The 21,387-nt window shown below is 43.9% G+C and overlaps 1 protein-coding gene across 2 annotated transcripts in view; it reads left to right on the top strand.

The window, feature by feature from the left end:
* LOC120019758 (dnaJ homolog subfamily C member 5-like) overlaps positions 1-21,174 on the top strand; it is a 29,937-nt gene extending 8,763 nt beyond the window's left edge. The window contains exons 2-5 of one of the 2 annotated variants that reach the window (XM_038963194.1): positions 8,501-8,655; positions 9,438-9,651; positions 10,527-10,683; positions 18,454-21,174. In XM_038963194.1, coding sequence (XP_038819122.1) covers positions 8,510-8,655; positions 9,438-9,651; positions 10,527-10,683; positions 18,454-18,557 — 621 coding nt within the window. In that variant the 5' untranslated portion in view covers positions 8,501-8,509 and the 3' untranslated portion in view covers positions 18,558-21,174. Of the gene's footprint in view, positions 1-8,500; positions 8,656-9,437; positions 9,652-10,526; positions 10,684-12,163; positions 13,502-18,453 lie in introns of those variants that run through there. The other variant, XM_038963193.1, reaches the window with a different exon arrangement.
* The last annotated feature ends 213 nt before the right edge of the window (positions 21,175-21,387 follow it).

Here is a 21,387-nt window from a genome sequence, read left to right as displayed (position 1 = left end):
ACCCCGCTATCATCCAGAAGGCGAGGTCAGTACAGGTGCATCAAAGCTGGGACCGAGAGACTGAAAAACAGCTTTTTATCTCAAGGCCATCACTGTTAAACAGCCATCACTAACATTGAGTGGCTGCTGCCAACATACTGACTCAAATCTCTAGCCACTTTAATAATTAAAAATTGGATGTAATAAATGTGTCACTTTAAACAATGCCACTTTATATAATGTTTACATACCCTACATTACTCATCTCATGTATATACTGTACTCTATGCCGTTTGGCCATCGCTCATCCATTTATTTATATGTACATATTCTTATTCATTCCTTTACACTTGTGTGTATAAGGTAGTTGTGAAATTGTTCGATTACTTGTTAGATATTACTGCACGGTCGGAACTAGAAGCACAAGCATTTCGCTACACTCGCATTAACATCTGCTAACGATGTGTATGTGACCAATAAAATATGATTTGAAGACTCGAGGCTGTAATCGCTGCGAAAGGTGCTTCAACAAAGTACTGAGTAAAGGGTCTGAATACTTATGTTATTGTTTATTTCCATAAAATAAAATTGAAAAAATGTCAACCTGTTTTTGCTTTGTCATTATGGAGTATTGTTTGTAGGTGGATTATTTTTTTCTAAATCAATTTTAGAATAAGGCTGTAACATAACAAAATGTGGAAAAAGCCAAGGGGTCTGAATACTTTCCAAATGCACTGTATGTTGGTATAGGTCAGTGTTGATGGTTAATGTAGATATTTTACCCTTATGACATCAATATCCCTATTTGCCCAGCTGTAGTGGCTGCAAAGGTTGAGGTCAAAGGTGAGCTGTCATAGCAAAATCATGGTGTGATATTTTACATATTAGTCATTGATTGTCAATTTTTTTTTAATTAACTGTTTGTAGCACCTGGCAGTTTTTAGGTTAAAAATGGTTAGGCTTAGTTTATACTCTGTTGGTTATGAGCAGGGGTGTAGATCAGATGTTGCTATGCCATAACTGTCTGTCCTGCTAGTTAGGCCTACTTGTCTTCTTGCTCATAGAGTTGTCCTTAGGCATGCTTCAGTGTGGCATAACGTTGTAGCAATGTTATAAAACAAAATAAAAGTCGAGGCCTATATCTCAAACTTTAATTAGGTAGCTGCCAATAACGTTTATGGTGGCAAATAAAACCAGATACGATCCTTTTCCGTTGACCATGTAATAAAGTAGGCTGGACGTTTTCCTCTGAAGTAGCTGTCATCCCTGAGATCCCTGAGATGACAGCTACTTCAGAATAAAAGTACTTTGAAGCAACGTCTCTCAAATCACTTGCAAAAGGCAGCCAAAAATAGCCTTTCTGTGAGAAACAAGGATTGCAAAGAAATACAAAATACTTAATTTAGCCCAGTACTGACAATAGGCATTTTTGGCTGTCACATAGTGTTAGTGTCTGTGCTGAAAATTTGGTAGATCTTTCCATCTCTGACAGACTGTTTGTACACTGAACAAAAACATAAACATGTAAAGTTTGGTTTCATGAGCTGAAAGAAAAGATCCCAGAAGTTTTCCCTAAGCGCAAAAAGCTTATTTCTGTCAAATTTTGTGCACAAATTTGTTCACATTGCTGTTAGTGAGCATTTCTCCTTTGCCAAGATAATCCATCCACCTGACAGGTGTGGCATATCAAGAAGCTGATTTAAACAGCATGATCATCACACAACTGGGTACAACAAAAGGCGACACTAAAATGTGTAATTTTGTCACAACGCAATGCCACAGATGTCTCAAGTTGTGAGGGCGTGTGCAATTGGCATGCTTACTGTAGGAGTGTCCACCAGCGCTGTTGCCAGAGAACTGAATGTTAATTGCTCTACCATTTATCATGCTGAAATAAGTGGAGTATTTTTCTCTTCAGTCACTTAGTAGCCTAGGCCTACTCCTGACTAAAATACTTGTCTTTAATCAATCAATGTGATTTTGTTTCACTGAATCTCCATCTGTAGGCTATATTGGATTAGTTCTGTGGCTGGGCAAATAAGTTGGTGGTATAGCTCATCAATTCGTTTTGCACATCTATCACTGATTAGAAACATTTAGCATGCAATGTAAATCAAGTGTAGGCCTGTTATTAAGCTCACGTATAGGAAACTTTAAAAGCCCGTGGAGGTTGTGAAATATGAACACGAGACGTGAGTGCTTTTGAAAATATGTTGCTATTATTTTCTATGGGTCTCATGATGAAGATGCTGGGCCACTCCACAAGTTTCTAGGCCTATGGGAGAGGCTTGGCATAGTTCTGAGAGACAGAGTTTAGTTTAGTTTATTAGGATCCCCATTAACTACTGCACATGCAGCAGCTACTCATCCTGGGGTCCACATAAAATGTACAGAACAGTTATAGACAAAGTAAGATATTACATTAAATTCAAAAATCTAATAAGAGTTTTATATTTGAAAGAGAACAAAAAAATACTACTTACACACCTATACATATTCTTATTTCCAGTACAGTTAAATTAAATCTTTAGAAAGAGGAGAGGCGGTGTGGTACAATTTTTGTATGTTTTTATTTTTTTTAAAGCTAAACTAGCTTTTTGCCTGTTTGTTTGTAAATGGTACAACATGAGAAAACGGGAGCAGGAGATTCCAGCTGTGTATTGACGGGTCGTGTTTTATATTGAAAGTAACTTCTTATTTTTTCTTCAATAGAGTGATCAGGGGCATGCAACTATAGTTTTCCTTCACAGAAAATACGTTAGTGCAACACATTCGGTAGAAAATAACTTAATTTTCATCAGATGACAACAGAAGTGCAACGCTATTTGGCTGGCAGCCACACAAGTAAATGAGCTTACACTGTAATGATGTGCGCTGAGAGTCTGGAAGCAAGTTCAGGGAGTGAGTGTTTTAATAAAATAAAAGGAACATAATACAAAACAAGAAACACTAACAGCACACAGACAGGAAACAGAAACAATGACGCCTGGGGAAGGAACCAAAGGGAGTGACATATATAGGGAAGGTAATCAGCGAAAGTGATGGAGTCCAGGTGAGTCTTACGGTGCGCATAACGATGGTGACAGGTGTGCACCATAATGAGCAGCCTGGTGACCCAGAGGCTGGAGAGGGAGCACACGTGACAGCAAAAGGGATGCGTGGCCAATGTATTTATAATGTTTGCCATAGAAGGAATGTAGCCAACAACATTTTATTAATGTTTTGCTTAAAGTTAATTGTGCATTTTTACCAGAGAAAAGTAGCTCCACATCAGTCAGAGCGCTGTCTGCTGATTGAATGCCAATTGGTGAATTCTCATCTGAGTGGAGAAGTGCAACTGAAGCAAAAAAATTGTCTGAGGCCAAGCAGAAATTACAGTAAGAAGCATTTTAAATCTGCGTTTACAAAACGCAGCCAGATATTTATTACGCATTCTTATTTTTCTGTGTGAAAAACGCAGAATTCTGTGTTAACACGAACCCTAAATATAATTTGCTAGTTATCTAAGTGGCTGAATTAATAAGGAGACGGGGCATCGTATAGTGTTACTATTTTTGTTTTCTTTAAAATTGTATATATTTTTTTTGTGATACCGTAATTTCCGGACTATAAGCCGCTACTTTTTCCCACGCTTTGAACCTCGCGGCTTATACAATGACACGGCTAATTTATGGATTTTTTTCACAAGATTCATGTCGCCAAAAAACTGAGCACCGTCACATAATGTGACATAAATTGAGCGCGCTCAAACTTCCCATCATTCTGATTACGGTAGTCATTTTGTCACCCTCATCATGGCAAAGACACGGAGAAATGCATATGATGCAGCTTTCAAGTTGAAGGCGATCGATCTGGCTGTTGGAAATGGAGCTGCTGCACGGGAGCTTGGCCTTAATGAGTCAATGATAAGACGTTGGAAACAGCAGCGTGAGGAACTGACTCAGTGCAAAAAGACAACAAAAGCTTTCAGAGGGAAGAAAAGCAGATGGCCCGAACTAGAAAATGAGGCTTGGATGACAAGTGGGGAGAAATCCTTCACTAAAACGGGCCGCATGCGAAGAGCAACTTATGGTCAAGTCTGCCAGTGGGTCCTGATGTCAAAAAATCCACTCATCAACGGGTTTCGAAAGGCTGGACTGCTGCGTGTTGAGGGCAGCATGAGCTCAGCGGGGAATTTGCCTCCGGATGAAAGTGACGAGAGCGACAATGAAAACGATCCAACATCGGATGAAGCAATTCTGAGGTTATTCAACTCCGACACCGAAGGAGATGACGTCAGTGGTTTCAGTGCACAGGAGGAAGATAGTGACCAATGACTTTCTTGGTAGGCTACTGTTTACTGCTATTTTTTAAATTTGTTACAAGCCGTGTTTCGTTTAAAAGCCTATTTATTTTTGTTACAAGCCGTGTTTCGTTTAAAGGCTGTGTAAAGTTCATTTGTTTCAATGTACCGGTAGGCACCTGCGGCTTATAGACATGTGCGGCTTATTTATGTACAAAATACATGTTTTTTTTAAATTCAGTGGGTGCGGCTTATATTCAGGTGCGCTTAATAGTCCAGAAATTACGGTACTTTTACCCCTTTCTCCCTAATTTCGAATTGGTAATGGTACAAGGAAATCCCGGCTGGCCAAACCCTAACCTAGATGACGCTGGGCCAATTGTGCGCCGACTCATGGATCACCCGATCACGGCCGGCTGTGACACAGGCTGGGATCGAACCCAGGGCTTTAGTGACACCTCAAGCACTGCGATGCAGTGCCTTAGACCGCTGCGCCACAGAGGGGGCCATGTTAGCTTTCTGCTGTGTTTGAAAAGTCAAAGCCCTTTGAAAAGTCAAAGCCCTTTTGGATCAGTTATCTGTACAGCTGCCACTGCTATCTGGATTTTCTTGCGTTTTTTTCCTTCTCCATATTCTCCAAGCAGAGCAGGCAGGCCTGTTGCCGTAGCGACTCCAGATTCCACACACACACAGCGTGTACACTTGCCGCACCAGAGACGGTACTGTTCTTCCTTCAGACAAGTATACGTCAAAGCCTTGTTCATTTGGTCAATGTCTCTAGTTCACAGTCCAAACTCACCAAAAATGACATTTGGTAGGTCCTACCTATCTGTTACTTATGAGCTGGATTGTCTGTCTTTGCAATTTAGTGTTTTTCCCGTTTTGTGCTTGTTAGCATATTTAGCTTAGCAGCCTCCATGGAAATTGACTATTAATTGTGCTAATTTTGACAGCATTCTGGTAATAGATGCCAATTGGGCTTTTTCTTTTTTTTGGCGCCCACTTGTGTATTTAACCGGTAATACCGCAAATCCTGAGATGAGAGAAGGACGGTATGAAAATCTGGGTACCGCCCAACCCTACTGCAATGCACAGGAGACCATTAGCTTAGGCCTCCAGTGTTTGCCCCATATGCATTTCAATCGTGGACGTCACTGTAGATGTATGCCCCAGGAAGACCCCATCCGCCCCCAAGCAAGAAGCCCCCACCCAACACCCCTGCAGGAAGCCCCCTGCTAAGTCTGCCACTGCTGCTGAAAAAAAATCCTAGAGGAAACACTGGGCTTCAGTAGGTCCAGTAGGTTCCACCTGAGCCAGTGGAACATTGGAGCTGCAGCTTTAGTGAATGGCCTACAGACAGGCCAGATAGCAGATGTAATTCATGGAAACAAGCTTTGCTGGCTAAATGTCTCTGGTTATCCAAGCTTTGGAAGTGTGGTTGTTGTTAAGCAGTTGGAAACCCTTGACTTGGCTACTGACCAGTTCCAATGTAGAACAAAGGTGATTACAAACAGACCGCTTTTTCAGTGTTGGGGCACCACCAGCTTTAAGGGAATCAATGGGGTAAGCTTAGTTTACTGCTATTCTGCTATTGCTTGTAGCCTTGTACCACCATTTACTGTTTCCCCTCACAACAACCTATAGAAAAAGGTTCCCCCCCCAGCCCAAACCACCTCCTAAGCCTCTCCCTGCCTGTCTCTGGGCTGTGCTGGCTGTTCAGGGAAGTCTCCAGGCCACAGCCAGTCTAAGATTGCCCCATGTTGATCTGTGTGAGATCAATGTAATCGCCTTTAGCTCAAGCCTCCCCAGGGCATTAGTAGTCACCGTGTGCGTGGCTGAATGTGGTGTGTGTGTATGCCACAGCAGGGCTAATGTCCTGCTCAGCAGAATGTGGTGTTCTGTGGGGTGTTGAGAGTTTCACTGCTGCCTTCTGTTAGGCTTTGTTTTAATCAAATGTATTTCAGATAGAGGCTCTACAGTTTATGTATTTCATTATTCATGTTTGCCATGCTGCTGCACTTTACTACTCAGTCTTGGAGCTTAATCCCAAATGAATCTGTGCTAGGCCTAGTTGTCAATAGTGTATTGTGGTTGTAAATGATCTGTAGGGGTTTTGTGTAGGCCCAACCTTTACATACAGTGCATTCGTTACAGCCTTCTAAAATTGATTACATTGCATTTTTTTTCTCATCAATCTACACACAATACTCCATAATGACTAGGTGAAAACATGTTTTTAGACATTTTTGCAAATGTATTAAAAATAAAAAAACAGATCCCTTATTTATGAAAGTATTCCGATGCTATGGGGCATCCTGTTTCCATTGATCATCTTTGAGATGTTTCTACATCTTGATTGGAATCCACCTGAGGTAACTTCAATTGATCGGACATAATTTGGAAAGGCAGACACCTATATAAGGTCCCACAGTTGACAATGCATGTCAGAGCAAAAACCTAGCCATGAGGTCAAAGGAATTGTTCGTAGAGCTCCGAGACAGGATTGTGTCGAGGCACAGATCTGGGGAAGGGTACAAAAACATTTCTGCAGCATTGAAGGTCCCCAAGAACATAGTGGCCTCCATCATTATTAAATGGAATACGTTTGGAACCACCAAGACCCTTCCTAGAGCTTCAGACCCCTTGACTTTTTCCACGTTTTGTTACGTTACAGACTTATTCTAAAAAAGATTTTTCCCCCCCTCATCAATCTACACAAAGTAACCCATAATGACAAAGAAATGTTTGCAAAGTTTTTTCCATTCTTCTCTGCAGATCCTCTCAAGCTCTCAGTTTGGATGGGGAGCATCGCTGCACAGGTCTCTCCAGAGATGTTTGATCGGGTTCAAGTCCGGGCTCTGGGTGGGCCACTCGAGGACATTCAAAGACTTGTCCCGAAGCCACTCCTGCGCTGTCTTGGCTGTGTACTTAGGGTCATTGTCCTGTTGGAAGGTGAACCTTCGCCCCAGTCTGAGGTCCTGAGCCCTGTGGAGCAGGTTTTCATCAAGGATCTCTCTACTTTGCTCTGTTCATTTTTCCCTCGATCCTGACTAGTGTTCCAGTCCCTGCTGCTGAAAAACATCCCCACAGCATGATGCTGCCAACCATGCTTCACTGTAGGGATGGTGCCAGACATGACGCTTGGCATTCTGGCCAAAGAGTTCAATCTTGGTTTCATCAGACCAGAGAATCTTGTTTCTCATGGTCTGAGAGTCCTTTAGGTGCCTTTTGGCAATCACCAAGTGGGCTGTCATGTGCCTTTTACTGAGGAGTGGCTTCCGTCTGACCGATCTACCATAAAGGCCTGATTTGGTGGAGTGCTGCAGAGATGGGAGAACCTTCCAGAAGTACAACCATCTCCACAGAGGAACTCTGGAGCTCTGTCAGAAGGACCATCAGGTTCTTGGCCACCTCCTTGACCAAGCCCTATCTCCCTTGATTGCTCAGTTTGGCCGGGCGGCCAACTCTATGAAGAGTCTTGGTGGTTCCAAACTTCTTCCATTTAAGAACGATGGAGGCCACTATTCTTGGGGACCTTCAATGCTGCAAAAAATATTTGGTACCCTTCCCCAGATGTGTGCCTCGACACAATCCTGTCTCTTAGCTCTACGTACATTTCCTCATGGCTTGGTTTTTGCGCATACACTGTCAACCGTGGGACCTTATATAGACAGGTGTGTGCCTTTCCAAATCATGTCCAATCAATTGAATTTACCACAGGTGGACTCCAATGAAGTTGTAGAAACATCTCAAGGATGATCAATGGAAACAGGATGTACCTGAGCTCAATTTCAAGTCTCATAGCAAAGGGATACTTATGTAATAAATAAAACACTTTTTAAAATAAATTCTAAAAACCCATTTTTGCTTTGTCAATTGTGTGTGTAATTAAAAAGAAATCTATTTTAGAATAAGGCTGTAATGTAATAAAATGTGGAAAAAGTCAAGGGGTCTGAGTACTTTTCAAATGCACTGTTTATACTGGGACTGCTTGACACACACATCTGTCAACCAACAGACTATCGACCAAATAATCGACCAGTTGACTATTTGGAATCAGCCCTTATACACACGTAGTTACTTGTTTTGAAAAACAATTTTAAGATTTAAGAACAGGCCTTTTAAATACTTCAGGGTGTATGTCTCTGTTGCTGCAGTGACAACATACTCAGTGCCACACCTGTGTGTGCCAGTGTGACTCAGTGCTAACCTCCTGTGTGACTGTGTGTATCTTTCCAGACTTCAGCCATGGCCACGGCAGGCGCAGGACCAGGCACAGCAGAGCCAAATCGGCCAGGCCCCCAGAGGAAGATGTCTACCACAGGGGAAAGCCTGTACAAGGTGCTAGGCCTGGAGAAAGGAGCTTCCGCGGATGACATCAAGAGAGCTTACAGGTAACACACTGTTGTGGTGTGACTACCATTAATGTGATGACTGTTATTTGATCAAATTAACTATGTTTAATTATTACGTGATTAAATTAATCATGTAACAATTAACTCATTAGCAGTCTTGGGGCACCACGGGAAAGGTTATTTAACGAGTTGCTATCCCCGACTTAAACTCTAAAGATATAAATATCTCTTACCTCAATAACAGTCAATTATTAATTATTATTACCTCATCAGTCTCATTCTGAACGTCATTGACCGCACAGAAATAATAATAATCGCACAGAAATACACACAGTATAGATTATATTGATTACTAACATAATGCAATGTAAAGTCCCTAGTCGACTAACAAAGCATGACGGGGGGGGGGGGGGGGGGGGGGGGGGGTTTAATACTGCTGCTGCGGCTACTGCTGCTGCTGCCATCTTTGATTCTCACCTAGGCGTGAGAGTCATGACAGTCCTCCTCTGGTTGTTTCAATCTTGTAATTATCTTGCAAGTTGCACACCACCATAAAAATGACCACGGGATGTTCTGGTTTTGGATCCAGGACATCCCGTGGGGGGGGGGACTGACAATACTTAGGCTGTCTCTGGTTGTTATAGCCACAACTGGTAAGCCTGTTTCTCCATTTCCCAATGAATTGGTCCATCAGACACAGAAGAATGGACTTTTAATGAGTTATAAGCTCTTTATAGGATTCAGAGTTTCGTTTCATTCATATGTGACGGCGTGGACTAAGATTAATGAATTCATCCATCTGTCCATCCATCCATTTACAGGAAACTAGCGTTGAAGTACCACCCAGATAAGAACCCAGACAACCCGGAGGCTGCAGATAAGTTTAAAGAGATCAACAACGCCAACTCCATCCTGAACGATGATGGCAAGAGGAGGATCTACGACGAGTACGGCTCCATGGGTCTCTACGTGTCTGAGCAGTTTGGAGAGGAGAGCGTCAAATACTACTTCCTCATGTCCAAGTGGTGGTTTAAGGTGAGAGAGAATACCGCATAACCCCTCTAAAACCACCTTTTAGTCTAACAGTGTAATAGATTGAGTACTCAGGTGACCATTACCCTCTGTGGACAGGTTATCCTGGGTGTAGTCAGGACTGCAGTAGCCTCTGACAGTGGGGTGATTAACCCATCCTGAGTCCCAGCCTACTGTCTCTGTCTGTGATGACGTACTGACTGGATTGCTTTCACAGCCACGTCATTCACACACTCATCGCACTGTATAAGACATTACTATGTCTACTCCATTCATTAGACACCCTTCTATCTTGTGGTGGGAGTGCATTGACAGTCTATTAATTGAAGACTTGAGTGAAGTGTATTATTGCTTTGAAAGGTGTCATAGTTATACCTCCCTCTGAACCTGTCAGTGTACTGTGTTTTTCTGTTTGTCAGTTAGACCGGTGGCGTCAGGTGCAAAGCAGTCTTTATTTAGAACTGTGTAGTTGTGCTCAGTCACTCTGAGATGTGAGGCCTTTGATGCTGAGTACAGTAAGTAGAGTGGTTGAGATGCAGAGGGGACGATCCAGTGACTGTCTCACAAACCTCACTCTGCTTTCATCTACAAAGAAACAAAACCGCTGCACTTATTTATACCCTAGAAAGCACAGTGCAATAGGATTATTAAGCGCACCACACATATTACATTTGATATGTAGCATTGAAAAGCAGAGAGCCCTGAGGGCAAAGCCACTGTCTGAGCCAGGAGGTCTCTGCTGATAGCATCCACTAGCTTCTCTCACTGGGTCACCCTGTAGATCTGAGGCCAGATATGTAGAGGTTCTCATGGGAGCAGGATGACGGCGGGTGGCTGTCCTGACTGCTGTGTGTTTGTGTTATGTCCTTGTGCTGCAGACCATGGCCGTGTGCTGCACAGTCTTCTCCTGCTGCTGTTGCTGCTGCTGTTGCTGTTTCTGCTGCGGGAAGTGCAAGCCGCCAGAGGAGGATGATCACTACCAGTATGTGGACCCAGAGGACCTGGAGGCCCAGATCAAAGCTGAGACGGACGGAGGTGAGAGCACGCTGGGAAGGGGACGTGTGGGGGGGGCATTATGGGAGGGGGGTAGGATATGGATATGAGAGTGGAGGGGGGATTTTGGTTTGATGGTGGGTAGTGTATGGGAGAATGTTTGGGGCACCAGTAGGTGGGCTGGGGACTGAGAGCGTGGTGCTGCGCATGTATAGTATAGACTCTATGCTATAGTTGGACTAGAGGTCATGGTGAGGGTAGCCGATTTAAATGCAGTATGCCCCTCGGTCCCTGTCCTTCTGTGTTGGCCCTTCTCCTGAGTCCTTCTCCTGAGTCCTTGGCCCCTCCACTGTACCTCAGCGGCAGGCAGCCTCGCAGATGTCGGTTTTTCAGCCTGAATTAACGCTGTCACTTCCTTTCAGAGCATAGGAGCCGGAGAGAAGGAGATTAGAGGGAGGAGAGGCGGGGAAACCGCAGAGCACAGATGGGGCTAGAGCTGCCAAACAGAGATGGGGGGGAGGATGAGGAGAGAAGCGTCAGTGTCTAGCTCTACTAGGCAGAACTCCCGGTCTACAGCACCTGATCCTGCTCTGGAGGTTGAGGCTGAAGGCTAGCCCATAGATTACCTTAATGAAACAGAACAGCTAAAAGTGCATGTATTTATAGCTCACACACACTGTGAATGAGAGACTGCTGGCTCATATCACAGAGGATATGTGCTTTGTATCACAATCTTCCTTTACCACAAGGATACAAAACGCTAATGAAATGTTGTTTGGTATTTCTGCAGGTCAGCTTTCTGTGTGAAAGCTATGGATGTAGTGTACAATAACGTACACATTAACCGTTAGAAATGTCAAGTGTTTCTTTTCTTCCAACATTTCAAACTCAACAAGAAGCTTTGTTTTACCCTCTACCATCCGTGGTCCTCAGTGCAGGTCAGAACAGGGACAGGGGCTGGGACAGAAGTGAGATGAGGGAGATTAATAGCACATCCTCAGATCTGACGGGACTGTATTGTCTGCCTCCGCCTCCTGTGTCGTGTCCTTGACTGGTTGGTCTGAGGACATGACTCGGAGTTCCTTGACTGATGTTGCCTGTTAACACGGCAGCAGGAGAGCTCAGATAACTCAATAGCAGACAGTCCCAAGGACTAGACTTCTAAATGCCTTGTCAGAGTGATCAGCGACCATGGTGACCCTATAGTCATGACCCTAAGCCCAAATTGCTGTCGCACTTTCAGTATAAGAAGTTATGAAATTATGGTGCATTGTAATTTACTATTGGTTTCAGAGAGATATTTGAATGTTTAGGCGAATACCTAGGTGACATGAATAACCTAACAAAAAACAGGAACTGTGCTTCATTTACAGTACCTGAAAGCTAAACAGGACATGACAAGCTAACAACCCCAGGGCGGTATGGGGATAACACATCAGTATACTCTGGCCCAATGAGCAGGACAGGTTCATTTCGTTCTGACAGAGTGGTGTTTCTGTACTTTTGTGTTTCCATCTACCAGGTGACACGGTAATCATTGTCCAGCCCATACCTGTAGCCGTACCTATAGCTGTATCGAGCCCTGTGGCTGAGAGCATCAGCCTAGGCCCTGCCATCAGCCTAGGCCCTGCCATCAGCCTAGGCCCTGCCATCAGCCTAGGCCCTGCCATCAGCCTAGGCCCTGCCATCAGCCTAGGCCCTGCCAGTCCAGTAGGTGACAACCCGACCAGTCCAGTGGCTGCTGAGAACCCAGGCGAAACGCTGCCGGAGTCTAAATGACTCGTAAGCCCCCCCGTCTGCCTGATGTACTGGCTGTACTCATCCCATCTGCATGGTGTTGTCCATCCGTTATGCCCCAGACCAACCCGTTTCACCGTACTGTATTAGTTCGTAGTGACACATGGTGCCTTTGTACCATGTTCTGCTGTTTGGTAGTTCGACTGGCTCACTAACTATCCATTCTGTTTGCCTGTCAGTGTTGCATGATGTCATGGCTGTTACTTCAAAATATTTTCAGCATGGCCACATGAGCTTGCCTTGTATATAATGTCTCTGCAACCGTTTCATAACAATTTCAGTGAATTGATTGCTAAGTATTTTGATTGTGTTTGGTCCATCATGAATGTATCTGCAGTAACTATTTACTGCCTTGGTTATAAAGTGGATGTCATCTCTTTATTAATTAGGCCTAGTAAATGGTAATTAGATATAGCCTAATCTCTGCCCAGTATCCCATTACCTGAACAGCAAGAACACAGTGGCACTTAGGGCTGGATTCAATCCGGAAGATCTGCGTTAAAATGTAAAGGTCAGTTGTGATTGATTTAGACATTTTAACGTGAATGCAGTCTCTGCAGGAACATTGCCTTTAAATTTAAATCGAGCTATACGGCATTTTCCGCAAGGAGACTGCGTTCACGTTAAACGCTGCATATGTCGGCTCAATCGGAAATTACCTTCAATTCCACCATACGGATTGAATCCAGCCCTTAGGCAACACAGGGCCCCACAGCAGCCAAGTACTCACTCAACCCACAACACATTAGCTGCCTTCAATAAACAGTAGCAGTCTATGTATATGAAACATCAATGAAATGTCAGGCTGGTTAGTTGAAAACCTAGCCTGTGGGTATGTGCAGGACAGAGCCATGTTCTAAAAGCACAGTCCCTTTTTGTCATAAGCTAACACAACCCTGGGATCCCCCTGGGGCCTGACGTAGAGGTAGCTGACCGCTTGGCTGAGCCAGTCCAGTGTGGGTTCAGCAGCTAAAGTGTTGGCACAGTATTCAGACTATAATGAGTCATTCTATTTCTCTGATTCATGCTCGCCCTTCATAGTGGTGGTGATAGACTAACCTTGGTGGTGGTAGACTAACCTTGGTGGTGGTGGTGATGGACTAACCTTGGTGGTGGTGGTGGTGATGGACTAACCTTGGTGGTGGTGGTGGTGATGGACTAACCTTGGTGGTGGTGGTGGTGATGGACTAACCTTGGTGGTGGTGGTGGTGATGGACTAACCTTGGTGGTGGTGGTGGTGATGGACTAACCTTGGTGGTGGTGGTGGACTAACCTTGGTGGTGGTGATGGACTAACCTTGGTGGTGGTGATGGACTAACCTTGGTGGTGGTGATGGACTAACCTTGGTGGTGGTGATGGACTAACCTTGGTGGTGGTGATGGACTAACCTTGGTGATGGACTAACCTTGGTGGTGGTGATAGACTAACTGTGGTGGAGGTGGTGATGGACTAACCCTGGTGGAGGTGGTGATGGACTAACCCTGGTGGAGGTGGTGATGGACTAACCCTGGTGGAGGTGGTGATGGACTAACCCTGGTGGTGGAGGGTTTTTTCACTTGTCACTGAAGCAGGGTTGAAACTAACCTCATAGGACATGCCTTCATTAACCTAGGCTAACTCCCAGGGAATTACAGAACATTCTAGTATGTCAGTCAGGTGCCTACCACTTTAGGTTAAGAACATTAGTAGTGTTTCCATGAAAGACGTGGGTTTAGAGTACCTAGATAGTCTGGAATATTCCATGATATCATGATACCCACTGGGTACTATTATTTTGAAAGTTTGTTCGTGGGGTTCCACTGTCACCTGTGGAAGTGGTAGGGACTAGGTACAGGTGTGTGTCCAGTGCACTGTTGAGACCAATGCCCCATAGACCTAGACGGACCACTGCTGTCCTGTCACATCCAGCCATATGTTTTTGTCATCTCACCTCACACCTACTTCCTCAGCACCGTCCTGTCTGTTAGTGGTCTGTTTGTTCAACACCATGACACCTGTTGACATGTCAGTCTATGGTTCTCTCTTTAGCTATACCAGAGCGATAGCTTGAAGCTTTGAGAGACAATGGCTATATAATGATGTTGGGATAGTAGTGAATCATTACTATCATTGCATTATACTGTAATCTGATATAGTAAGGGTAGTAGTCTACCACTAATAGTAGAAGTGCTTTCAAAGCCATGCTCTGTGCTCTTCCTCTATGCTGCGTTTTGGATGGTGTCCTCTATAAGGACAGTGACAGTGTGGATGAGCCTCGCCAGGGGAGGGCAGGTAGGTTCCTGATACACACTTGGTTATGTTCAGTAGGGCGCACCGTAGCAAAACGTTTTGCAATGGAAAACATGCTCAGGTAGCACTTCCTTGTTTCAAAACTTTTTCCCACCTACTGAACATGACCCTTGTGGGGTTTCAACACTGCAGGGCAGGTTACACATGAGGACAGTAAAACAAGGGCCCAACTTGAGGTCATGCCTTCTACTAATAATACATTCCCTTGTCAGTTGTATCTGAGATGCAACAGGCTATTACTTGCAAACATTTTAAACTTTTTATTTAACATTTTCACTGAGCAAGTAGCCTAAATCATGACAAACTAGTACAAGATAAAATTGTATAAGACGGTGCATTAACAAAACAATAATCATAAAACATGACTTGCTGGATTTTGATCTCTGTATTTCAGAAGAGTTCACTTTTTTGATAACAGGATTTATTGCTGCAAAGCTAATGAGGATTGGAAGCTTCCAGTCAACAGTGTTTACAGAGCTGTTGTGTAGATCCAGCTAGTAAATACTCTGTGTGTACCTGGCAGCCAAGTCTTTGCCCTTGTAGCCTCAGCCTAGCTGCTTTACTGTTTTGGGAGGAAGTTTTACTGTAGTCACAGACCTTTGGCTTGTACAGTCTGCATGAACCACAACCTGTACTGATATTCCTGTTTGATTTCTCATTGGCATCATGTCATTAGCCTAAATCTACAGAACCCTGATATGTAATTTGATGTTTACAAAGTCATTGTCATTTGAAGGTCATTGTGATCATTGTTGTTACCTGTCTGTACATGCCTGTTGGTTATTCATTTGACTTCAGAATTTGACCTTTTTAGTATTACACAAACAATAGAGAATTATTTTACAGGATATGTAGCATAGTTCTTTACTCACTCCATTAGTATAGAGTGGGGCATATAGCTAACATACAGAGCTTTCAGAAAGTATTCACACACCTCACATATTGTTGAGTTATAGGCTGAATTTAAAATACATTACATTTATATTTGTTTTGTCACTGCCAGTAGACAATACCCCATAATATCAAAGTGGAATTATGTTTATTGGAATTTTTACAAATTAATTAAAAATTTAAATCTGAAATGTCTTAAGTATTCAACCCCTTTCTTATGGCAAGTCTAAATAAGTTCAGGAGTAGAAATTTGCTTAACAATTCACATAATACGTTGCATGGACTGTGTGTGCAATAATAACATGATTTTTGAATGACTACATCATCTACATACCCCACACATAAAATTATCTGTAAGGTCCCTCAGTCGAGCAGTGAATTTCAAACACAGATTCAACCACAAAGACCAGGGGGCTTTTCCAATGCCTCGCAAAGAAGGGAACCTATTGGTACATGGGTAAAAATAAAGATACACTACAAAGATACAGACGCACTTCCTAACTCAGTTGCTGGAGAGGAAGGAAACCGCTTAGAGATTTCACCATGAGGCCAATGGTGACTTTATATCAGTTACAGATCTTAATCTGTGATTAGAAAAAAATAATAAATGGAATGAAGTTAAGCACAGGAAATATCCTAGAGGAAAACCTGGTTGTCTGCTTTCCACCAGACACAGGGAGATGAATTCACCTTTCAGCAGGACAATAACCTAAAACACATGGCCAAATCTATACTGGAGTTGCTTACCAAGAAGTCAGTGAATGTTCCTGAGTGGCCAAGTTAGTTTTCACTTAAATCTACTTGAAAATCTGGCAAGATCTGAAAATGGTTTTCTAGTAATGATCAACAACCAATTTGACAGAGCTTGAAGAATTTAGAAAATAATACACTGCTCAAAAAAATAAAGGGAACACTTAAACAACACAATGTAACTCCAAGTCAATCACACTTCTGTGAAATCAAACTGTCCACTTAGGAAGCAACACTGATTGACAATAAATTTCACATGCTGTTGTGCAAATGGAATAGACAACAGGTGGAAATTATAGGCAATTAGCAAGACACCCCCAATAAAGGAGTGGTTCTGCAGGTGGTGTCCACAGACCACTTCTCAGTTCCTATGCTTCCTGGCTGATGTTTTGGTCACTTTTGAATGCTGGCGGTGCTTTCACTCTAGTGGTAGCATGAGACGGAGTCTACAACCCACACAAGTGGCTCAGGTAGTGCAGCTCACCCAGGATGGCACATCAATGCGAGCTGTGGCAAGAAGGTTTGCTGTGTCTGTCAGCGTAGTGTCCAGAGCATGGAGGCGCTACCAGGAGACAGGCCAGTACATCAGGAGACGTGGAGGAGGCCGTAGGAGGGCAACAACCCAGCAGCAGGACCGCTACCTCCGCCTTTGTGCAAGGAGGAGTAGGAGGAGCACTGCCAGAGCCCTGCAAAATGACCTCCAGCAGGCCACAAATGTGCATGTGTCTGCTCAAACGGTCAGAAACAGACTCCATGAGGGTGGTATGAGGGCTCGACATCCACAGGTGGGGGTTGTGCTTACAGCCCAACACCGTGCAGGACGTTTGGCATTTGCCAGAGAACACCAAGATTGGCAAATTCGCCACTGGTGCCCTGTGCTCTTCACAGATGAAAGCAGGTTCACACTGAGCACATGTGACAGAGTCTGGAGACGCCGTGGAGAACGTTCTGCTGCCTGCAACATCCTCCAGCATGACCGGTTTGGCGGTGGGTCAGTCATGGTGTGGGGTGGCATTTCTTTGGGGGGCCACACAGCCTTCCTGCGGTTAGCCCTGGGTTCCTCCTAATGCTAGACCTCATGTGGCTGGAGTGTGTCAGCAGTTCCTGCAAGAGGAAGGCATTGATGCTATGGACTGGCCCGCCTGTTCCCCAGACCTGAATCCAATTGAGCACATCTGGGACATCATGTCTCGCTCCATCCACCAACGCCACGTTGCACCACAGACTGTCCAGGAGTTGGCGGATGCTTTAGACCAGGTCTGGGAGGAGATCCCTCAGGAGACCATCCGCCACCTCATCAGGAGCATGCCCAGGCGTTGTAGGGAGGTCATACAGGCACGTGGAGGCCACACACACTACTGAGCCTCATTTTGACTTGTTTTAAGGACATTACATCAAAGTTGGATCAGCCTGTAGTGTGGTTTTCCACTTTAATTTTGAGTGTGACTCCAAATCCAGACTTCCATGGGTTGATAAATTTGATTTCCATTGATAATTTTTGTGTGATTTTGTTGTCAGCACATTCAACTATGTAAAGAAAAAAGTATTTAATAAGAATATTTCATTCATTCAGATCTAGAATGTGTTATTTTAGTGTTCCCTTTATTTTTTTGAGCAGTGTATATACCGTCAAAGAGGTGTGTAAACAAAACTCCTTAAAAATTTGGCAAGATAAGAAGTTGGGGTATGGGGGAGACAAAATACTGATACCTACAATCCAGTAGTGGAAAGCTCTTAAAGACTTAGCCAGAAAGACTCACAGCTGTGATCCTGCCAAAGGTGCTTCTACAAGGTATTGACTCAGGGGTGTGAATACTTATGTAAATGAGATATTTCTGTATTTGATTTTCAATACATTTGCCAAGATGTCTAAACATGTTTTCATTATGGGGTATTGTGTGTAGATGGGTGAGGGGGGAAAAAACAAAACAATCTATTCCATTTTGAATTTAGGCTGTAAAATATCTATGTGGAGTAAGTCATGCGGTATGAATACTTTCTGAAGGCACGGTGTCAACTGTCCGTTTCTCTATTGAGGGTTATTTTTTTCTAGTGAATCTGACCCAGTCCCTTGTCTTCCTGCAGGTCCGCGTGCCCCTATCGTGATCCAGCCGCATTCCATTACCGTCGAGGTTCCAGAGACCTCCCAGGCTGCAGCCAGTCAGCCCACCTCCAAGCCCCAGCAATGACCCTCCCCTCCCAGCCCCGTCTACCCGCTGGAGCCCTCCCCTTAGGTGGGCACGGCCCCCCGAGGGCCCCACCCTGGAGCAGCCAGCCAGGCCAGCCGTTACGACAGCCAGGACTCACCAGTGCCAGTCAACCCCCCATACTGTGGCAAAGGTCCAACCAAATGGACATGAGCGGCATGCTGCCAAGAGACCAGGACTCCTTATGACTTGATATGTCTATCTACCAAACTGAGGATTAGAACAAACTCTCCTATCACTCCATTGTGTCCCTCTGTTTCAATCCTCCCTCGTCTAACCCCTCTCCCCCGCTCTCTTTCTCCCTCTTGGACTCTCGTCTCTGTCAGAGCTCTGGGATTGGAGACTCTTTTCATGTTCAGTCTGAGTTTTGGGTTTTAAATAGCCTGACTCAAACCTTCGACCTCCCAGAGACTAAAGCATGGATCAGAGGATGTGCATGTTAAGTTTGATCTGCATGCCCCTACTGTACAACACTGGCACATACATACCCCTCTACTACAGCCACCACCACCATCTTACCCCTGTCAGCGATACCCCCAGCTCCAGCCAGGTGCACTTACAGAATGCTGCACAACCAAGGGTCTCCACCTCCACCTGAATGAGACCCAAAAGTGGGGCCAACATTCGAGAACAGTGAAAATGTGCGGTGGGAAAATTCTGCATTTAACAGAAAAATGTGTTGACTGCTTTATTTAATTGCTAATTGATGTCACAGTTATGTTAGTTAGACCAAAGCCAAACTACATGCCACTAACTCCATGCGTTCAGTAGTCACCAGTTTCTCCTCATGCCACTAGAGCCAACCTGAGAGGATTGCCCCTTTTTGAGGTGTATGCATGTGGGTCTACTATGCACTTTTGAAACCTGTGAATTGGGTAAATGGTCATTTCTGATGGACTGTCAGCTATCGTATGGGTCCAGCCAACCAGCACTGCTTACTGAAACAGTCAGCACACTTCTCTCTGTATTCGATGGAACTGACAGATAGAAACAGCTAGCTGACTGCAACCCAACTATTATCAAACGTCTCCCATCTCAAATGGTGCTTTTGCTTTGCGTTCTCATAGTCTGTTGTGACATGGAGATACAGGTGGTAGGTACTGTAGGGATCTGTGTTTGACCCAGCCACTAAGTGCACTCTATGCCACATTCTAGAGGGACAATTATGTTCTCTGTACTGCCTACAGAGAGATCCCATCACCAATGATTTTGAGACTTTTCAGATGTTGATTTGACTTTGATGAAATAACACACCAGGGTGTTTTCCATGGGGTTTTGGTGGACTGAGGCATGTTGAGTATTTTATGGGCTAAAGATGCACATGTCTACTATTTACAACTAGGCATTAGTCCTCCCGTTCACTCCTTTCTACAGTACGGTCTCTGTGATGAGATGATGCAGGGTTAGGGTCTGTACAGATCACACAACCAGCCGTTTGTACTTTAGTACAGCTCTCTTTATGACCCTGGGGGTGCAGAGTCGGCGCTTTCTCAAATGTACTGTAATCAGAATAGTGAAAAAGTGAAGCGAATGGGTGCCACATTGTTATTGCGAGTCAGTCCCAGTGGTGGGTGGGGGTGTGTGTGTAGAGCATTGTACTAAGTCGTTTGGTTTGTTCATCTAGTGCTGTGGTCAGTCAGTCATCCCCTCCCAGTTTCTTTGTGGTTTGTCATTTGAAAAGGGCATTCTGTGTTTCCTAAAGAGGGGCTGGTACATGGTGTTAACCACCTTGTGTATTGGCTGAAGAACAACCCTAAAGTTAGACTAAAATCATGTCATCAAATGATGTCAAGCGTTTTGTAGCTTTGGATGTTTTTTTTCCTGAGTTTTCATAAATGATTTCAGTAGCTTCAATTTCTTACTGGAATTTATGGCACTTTTCTCCCCTTCATTTCACTAAGTTAATAGCCAAAACCCTCCTGATTTTTTTAATTATTATTTTTTTTTTTTGTCTGTTATGCGTTTTCGAAAACCATAGTAAATCGGATGCATTTCAACATAACAGTGCAGTATCTAGCCCCAGGGCTCAGAGAGGAGAAATACCTTTTATTTACTCAGTGATTATTATTTACAGCAGATAAGGATCACCAATGTGTGTCACATGCAAATAACATTGTAATAAGGTTGTTTTGAGAATCTTTGTTGAATGGAAAATGTTTTAAGAATCAACCCCATATACATAGTGTACATTGTCTATTTTTTATTTATGTCCAACCAAAAGAGCTGTTTAAAAAAAAAAATGTAAACAAGTTGACAGTTGGGAAGAGAGGACCCTAGACTAGCCAACATGGTCCTCCCAGGGGGCTGGGCAACTGGTTGACAGAGGTAGGCAGGCTGTCCTAACTGGCTAGGCCACCATGGCGCTGGTCTACAGTAGCAGACAGACAGGTAGTGTGTATCTGTCTGCCCTGAGTGTAGGGGGCAATGATGTCTCCATCTCATCTCTCTTATAGGACACCGGGTAATATGAGGACTCTGCCACTGAAATGATTGATTGTAGTTTTGTCAATGTTTTCATTGTCATTCATTCTTCATCATGACTCATGGACAAAAATGATCTGTAAATGTGTATTTATATAATGAAATCAAAATTAAAAGAAGGGGGATTTGTACAATGTATTCTGTGTGCGTCATTGTGTAGTTATTGTGGAATAACTACACAGTTATTGTGGAATCCTCAACACTGAGAATGGTTGGTATTTTATTAGGATCCACATTAGCTGTTGCGAAAGCAGCAGCTACTCTTCCTGGAGTGTTTTTATTTATATACACACATATTACCAGTCAAAAGTTTGGACACACCTACTCAAGG

This window comes from Salvelinus namaycush, chromosome 24, assembly GCF_016432855.1.
Source record: "Salvelinus namaycush isolate Seneca chromosome 24, SaNama_1.0, whole genome shotgun sequence".
NCBI classification, from domain to species: Eukaryota; Metazoa; Chordata; class Actinopteri; order Salmoniformes; family Salmonidae; genus Salvelinus; species Salvelinus namaycush.
Note: the sequence above shows the minus strand (reverse complement) of the source record. Positions and strands in the feature narration are given on the sequence as shown.